This window comes from Hyalella azteca, unplaced genomic scaffold, assembly GCF_000764305.2.
Source record: "Hyalella azteca isolate HAZT.00-mixed unplaced genomic scaffold, Hazt_2.0.2 contig15387, whole genome shotgun sequence".
NCBI classification, from domain to species: Eukaryota; Metazoa; Arthropoda; class Malacostraca; order Amphipoda; family Hyalellidae; genus Hyalella; species Hyalella azteca.
In genome coordinates, this window is record NW_025945243.1 from 667,932 (window position 1) to 675,135 (window position 7,204).

The 7,204-nt window shown below is 36.6% G+C and overlaps 1 protein-coding gene across 1 annotated transcript; it reads right to left on the bottom strand.

Annotated features, from left to right (window-relative positions):
• Positions 1-498: 498 nt before the first annotated feature.
• On the bottom strand, positions 499-5,966 carry LOC108672810 (glycine-rich cell wall structural protein-like; the record flags this gene model as incomplete). Its single annotated transcript, XM_018160552.2, has 5 exons — positions 499-617; positions 2,080-2,595; positions 3,349-3,406; positions 4,921-5,282; positions 5,858-5,966. Coding segments are annotated over 5 exons (1,062 nt in total), but the record flags the coding sequence as incomplete, so codon positions are not given.
• Positions 5,967-7,204: the final 1,238 nt, after the last annotated feature.

Genomic DNA, 7,204 nt, shown 5'->3' on the forward strand with positions numbered 1-7,204 from the left:
CATGTTTATCTTGTGTAATATCATGACAACGATAAATTTTGACTTCACACTAAGAACTTTAAATGAAAAAAAAACACGATTGTGATATCTAAATTATGACAAGCTCGTGCAATTATTTCGATAGAAAAATTGATTAATTTTATTTAGAATTTTCTTGTCCGTTCTTCCTATAAGTTTTACGAAATTAATCGTTGAACCTGTGTAAATAAACAATTTCTGTCATCTTATATTGATTCGATATCTACACGTTTATACTGCGTGTTGAAGACCGTTACTGTCGATCCGTTTTGTGAAGTGCTTGACAGGGATTGAATTCGACCATGCTTTATATGTTTGACATTCACAAAGATTTTTTCAGGAAGTACATTTTGTACAACTATGATAACTAATGAATTAGGTTCTAATTAAAAGGACTGTGCATCTAATTTACTGGTAGATTCGAGCATCACGTTACGAAGTCAAACAAATTAGTTGTCTTTTGGGGTAAAAAGTCAAATGTGAGTATTTTTTATTTAAATAGTTTTACAAGTTCATTTTCTTTCGTTGATTAGAAATAAAGATCACAGGCCGAATCGTTCGTTCGTTCGTTCGTTTGCAAGGTTACTTGCCATAGCCACCTGAGGAAGATAGGAAAATAATTGTATGAAATAAGTCGGTCATGAATTAATATTCTAATTATAAATTTTTGTTAATTAAGCGCAGGCTAGTCTAGTTTTTCATACATGCTCTTATTATGTATGATATCATAATGAATAAAAATGTACTTATTTTAATATATTATCTATTAAAGAGCTCTATCGTACATGAATAGTTGTTTCTCAGTTACCTTTAGAAGTTAGATCATGCATATATTATAGATAATTTTTAACAACATTCTAAAATGTGAGATATGTTCAAAATTTTTCAATATAAATTGTTTTAAATCCATAATTTTATTTTTGCTGATAACTCAATCTATCGCCAACTGCTGGCTTAATAAGAGTTTATAAATTTCGTCATGCATAATACTAACAATTTACTCTGCACCGTAATTCCTTGTGATTTCCATCTTCCATTTGGAGTTATTCCATACATTTTCTTAATTTCAACATAATATTGTATCAAAATTCATTAAAAAAATGCAATTCGACAGCTTCGTCTTTGTTGGCTAAAAAGCCACAACATATTACATGCGCCGCCGTGGCAACGGTCATTTCTTGGCCGTCTTCACAGTCAATTAGTCGCGTGATTTCTGGTCACGGTCTCATGACTTCAAAATTTAATTCCTTCAGAAATTCGTTTATGTACTCTTTTATGCAAAGTCTTGCTGATTATATTCTCATTTCGCCAATAGAGTTTATACAAGCAGTGAATTTCAAATGAGAGATTGAAATATTGTTGCAGATACTTCAACGTTGGAGGAATGTCAGACTGTTCACAAATAAATTTTTAAAAAATATCATGCATTTATTATTTTGTTAATTTTTGACATCTGTTAACAAGTATTTTGATAATGAATTATTGGCTAAAAATTATGAAATATTAGCAGTCTAATTAAGTTAACCACTAACGGAAAAATCTAAAATGTACAGCCATTGGAGATTGGTTACTTCATCTAGTAGCTATGGTCAGTAACCTCCATGGGCAGTAAAAACTTCTTCATAATTTATAATCTTTTCCAAAATGGTTTATTTTATTGATCAAATAAGTATCTGCTGAAACCACGTTTTCTTTCAGCTATTCTTTTCGTGGAAAAATATCCGGAACTCACTGCCATTGTTTAAGCGAGACAAGTTGTTGCATACAATGTTTAGTGCTTAACAATTTCTCTGTTTTGGAAGCAATCATGCGCGATTTCATATTTTTTTCTATTAAGATGTCATTAGAAATAGTTTTACCACATCCTCAACACCGTGTCCCCTCAAACAAGTAAGAAGAACGTTTCGTATACGTTAAGGGCAGACTTTTATTTCCGACCTCTCATTGTGTCTACAAAATTTCCCTTTCGACGTTCAGTGGTGTTGGCATCAAGTTTATTTGAATAAACAATCGAAATAAATGGATAATTCTGAATTAAATTCTCAAATTATATCCACTTACCGCCAAATCCACCGTGGCCGCCTCCAAATCCACCGCCGCCGAATCCACCGCTGCTGAAACCACCGCCAAATCCTCCCTTTCCGCCGCCGAATCCTCCGTGGCCACCTCCGAATCCACCATGACCTCCGCCGAAACCACCTTTGCCACCTCCAAATCCACCACCACCGAATCCACCGTTGCCAAATCCACCACCGAATCCTCCCTTTCCTCCTCCGAAGCTGCCACCACCAAATCCACCATGGCCTCCGCCGAAGCCTCCTTTTCCACCACCAAATCCACCTCCTCCAAAACCGCCATGGCCTCCTCCAAAGCCTCCCTTTCCACCACCAAAACCACCTCCAAATCCACCTTTGCCTCCGCCGAAACCTAAACCACCGCTGCTGAAGCCAGTCGCTCCGCGGCCACCATATCCGCCGCCACCGAATCCACCTCCACCGAATCCACCACCACCGAATCCACCTCCACCGAATCCACCTCCACCGAATCCACCACCGCCAAATCCACCTCCGTGACCATCTGAAAAGTATTTCGAACCTCCAATAAATACGCGTTGCATTTTGGCTCAGGGTGACTTTTTTGCCTTTGCGATACAGAATATTCAAATTAATATTTCTGCGCCAAGAAAATAAAATGTTGATATTAAATTTATCCTCGGACAGTTAGCAACTCTAGCAGCAAATTTAGCAATTTTTATGAAAAGACTAATTATATTTCTCGTAGTATTCTCTTTTAGTACGAATGCCGAATGTCCTAATCAGTATGTCGACTCGATCGCCTCTCAATTACGCTTGACCAAGTCAAACGTTACCGAAACCCTATGTTACCGAAGTACAAACTAACGCCGGAACATAACGGGTGTTAAAACTTTTCAACTATGAAACATATTTTCTAAAATAAAAGTACGCCTGATCTACAGTTGCGTGCGTTTCCAATTTTTGAGAAAAATGAGCTAAGCTAAACATAATCTTGCTGTGAGGACTAGAGATTTCTGGACGTTCGTTTACGCGTTGAACTTGTCACTGCTTGATGCTTTACTTCTACGGTGATTCAGTTCTATCTCTATGAAATTATTCCATTTTGATCATTTATTAGAGAATTCAATATCTATGTCCTATTGATTCTTGAACAACTCTTGTTTATTGTTTCTAGAATCAGTTTGAAATCAAGGGGAATTACGAGTAAAAGATTTTGATTAAAACGAATTAATTTTAAATAAATTTTGCATTAATACATGAAATGACTTATATTAATAACACATTATCGGCTCACCTGCGCTAGCGATGGCGACCAGCGCTGACACAGCGAACGAAGCGACGACGAAGAAACGCTGGGAAAAAATGTTCAAAAATTAATCTTTACATGTATAACATTTTTTATCTTTTAAATTCTGTTATCAGCTAACAGATTGGAGATTGAAAAATTTCTTGAATTCAATCCCAAAATTTTTTCAATTTGAGTGGAGAAATTGATTGTGCATTTCTGAAGAAACTTATACATCTGCTTCGTATATGTCAGAGTCTGGCACCGTAAATACATCATATTAAGAACTAAGTGATACAAACATTCAGGTAATTTATTTTTCAGTAAAATTTATATTGTAATGATATTTTTACTAGTTCTTTTTTTATTGAGCTTTCAAATCAGGAAGTTTCCGTGAATCACCCTTCATATAGAGCCTGTTCGGGCTCATATCCACGACGCTTATCGCGTTGGGACATTACCAGGATTTAATAAATATTATAGTGGTCTCATGAGACAAAATGTGAGAGTTTGATTTGAAGGCAGTTTTAATGTTGAAGATTAAAAATGTAATTAAAAACAAAATAGTAAATGCTTCTAAATTAACGATAATTAAATTTGAATTTTTTTGTTATATGCTTAACGAAACGGGAGTTTCTTTACTGAACTTCGGAATAAAACTATTAACTGAATTCAGGATGAAGCGATTCTAAAATTTCAAGGATTATCTTTACATGGCAATTCCTAGAATTAACTATAACTAAATCGTATGAATATATTTGCATTATACATTATTGCACCTCGTCCTCCTGTTTGAATAGTCAGATGAACTTCGAACTTTTAAATAAAATTATATAACTGTTAACTTAACAAAATAAAAAATATCATTATTCCAATTATTGTTTAATTAATTATTAAAAATCTTATTCTTAATAATTAATTTATTTAACTTGTTTCTTTACCATATTGGAGTGGCTGAAGCAGTACCTGAGTGGAGTGTGAGTGTGTGGCCACAATTCGCTGCTTATATACAAGTCTGTTCGTGAGGTCATCAGCTCACAGGGTCAAGCGATACACATTAGTAAGTCGCTCAGCCCCTTCAAGGTTAACTCGGGAGCCGCTTTTCGTTTCTGTGCAACAAAACACGATTTAAAATGTGGAAAACTTCCTTCTGCTGAATGCGTATCTAGGTTAAAATATTAAGTGGTATATGAGCCAATAGTGCATTACACCTCATCGGACCTAGCAGTCTGCTTCATGTGGCGGTGAACATTTTCATGCTTGATATTGATCGTGCTATGATGATGTATACTGTTCATATGTAGGCAAAATATGAATCTGCATGTAAGCAATGATGGATATCAGTAAAATTTAATAATAGGCAACGTTCAACATAAAATCGTGCAAGAATTTGTGTTACGATAAGAATCGTACGATACGACTGTGTGCTTAGTGCCTACAAGTGCAGAATGGCGAAATATATTGTGCAGCATGGCAAAGTATGTTGTGCAGTATGGCAAAGTATGTTGTGCAGTATGTCGAAGTATGTTGTGCAGTATGGTAAAGCTGTCTCTTATACACATCTAGATGTGTATAAGAGACAGCACCAAATCCACCTCCACCTATGGCTCCACCACCACCACCATATCCACCACCACTTCCCCCATGTCCACCACCTCCTTTCCCACCACCAAATCCACCTCCACCTATGGTCCCACCACCACCACCATATCCACCACCACCTCCCTCATGCCCACCACCGAATCCACCTCCAATTCCACCTTTTCCACCACCTCCAATAATCCCACCGCCTCCATATCCATCACCACCACCACCAATGACCCCACCACCACCTCCACCAATGGGTCCACCACCGCCATATCCACCACCACCTAAGCTTGCACCTCCACCATGACCACCCCCAAAACTTCCGCCTCCTCCATCATGTCCACCACCAAATCCACCTGCAAGAGGTGAAATTATATAAACATGGGGGAAACGAACGATTCAATTCATCAAGTTAAAAGCGATATAAGAACTGGATGCAGATTTGATAAGATTATACACAATGAAGCATATACATTAGTCCGTAGGTTTAGAGCGGATATTAGTAAATCATTTTCATTGCATCTACAGGTAAAAATTATCATTCATGAATTCAGCGTTCGGTTATGACGGAAGCACTTTTATTTATTTTAACATAAATCTATTAATTATTTACACTGCACAAACTCAGAATCATCGAACTCTCAGGTAAGAGCATAGTTTACAAAGTATTTATGTTATTCTCGGTAAACAGGCTTAAGAGTTAACTTGAAATAAAAAAGTTAAATATAAATTTAATTTGCTTATGAAGAAAGTAGGTTCGCACTGCATGAATGGATGTGGAAATATAAGTTATGAAGCAATCAGCGAGCATTTGTTTAATGTTCTTATCAACGTCTAGCATCAATTTTTTAATATTTCAACCTCTCATCACCTCCAAAACCTCCTCCTCCTCCTCCTCCGCCTCCTCCATATCCACCACCCCCAAATCCACCTCCATTCTGATGTCCGCCGCCAAATCCGCCACCACCCTGGTGGCCGCCATCAAATCCACCGCCTCCACCGCCAAAACCTCCCCCAAACCCTCCCCCTCCTCCACCTGTAAATTGGAAAAAATTATCTTACGGCTGCTTTGCTTAAACTTGCCCTTTTCTTGCTTGTTTACGAGAACCCTGTTTTCACAAGGTTCTTGTGAAAATTTACGATCGAATAGTTATATTTTTGCTTCAAAATAATTCCGTTCCATTCTTATTGCTTGTTTAATGATCTACTGATCAATCGTACAATCAATATTATAATTATATTGATAAATAATGGAATAATGGCATCAACTTGGGCTCCTAATTAAGTACGAGTTTGCTTATAATTAGGCCGTTTTTAATAAAGAAAAAAATTATCAGGCTGTCGACGAATCCAAAGCTTTTTTTCTAAAATTCATTCGGATAGGAAAAAAATTCGAATTAACATCAATTTTAATTATAGGTTTCGAAATTTTACTTGTTCTGATCGAACAAAGATTAAATTTCGACTCTCCAGTCCACTCTTTCTTTCATAAAATTCCGAAAACATCTGAAGTGGAGATTTCATAGTAAGTTTTAACCCTCCTTGATCCGGCTAGTTAATTAACCTGAAGCTGTAGCATTTAAAGCTACATGTAAGGCAATTAGAAAAGTTAAGGTTGTGTAATAAGCCAGACTTGTTGAAATTATTTACCTTTGCCACCACCTGCACCGTGATCAGCAGTCACCAAGTTCACTGCCAGCAACACCACCAGTCCAAGTCTCGGTGTCAGGCCCTGAAAAGTAGAATTCAAGTCTATCAAAATGCATCCATAGTTCATCCATTGCCAATTGCCATGTTCACCTTCTTTTTTAACATAAAAACATTTGAGCATAACTTCGTTCCTATGAGGGATTTTCCCAGCGCGTCCCAGATCGTTTTTTCAAACGTGTTCGTCGCTTACGCATAAATAATTACGAATAAATTGAACGATTGCGAATAAATTATTCAATTAAAATTTTTTAGGAAGATAAAACTTGAAGCCAGGTGGTGTAGCTATTTTTCTCGCTATCACATTTTAACATGGTTGAATCGAAGTAGAATTCGAACCCTCCATTTAGCACGATTTTCTTTTAAATCCATGCAACATCTTTTTCAAGGCACAGTCTTGAGTCTTTAAGAAATACAACTCTATTTATTCAAAATCCGTTGAAAATTTTTGGTATCAATGAATGTTTACAAATTGAGACCTTTTAATAAGTTTTCCATTTTTAGCGCTTTATCTCGTTTATGGAAAAAATGCCCTATTGTGCTTGTCATGTCCGTCCGTCCGTCTGTCCGT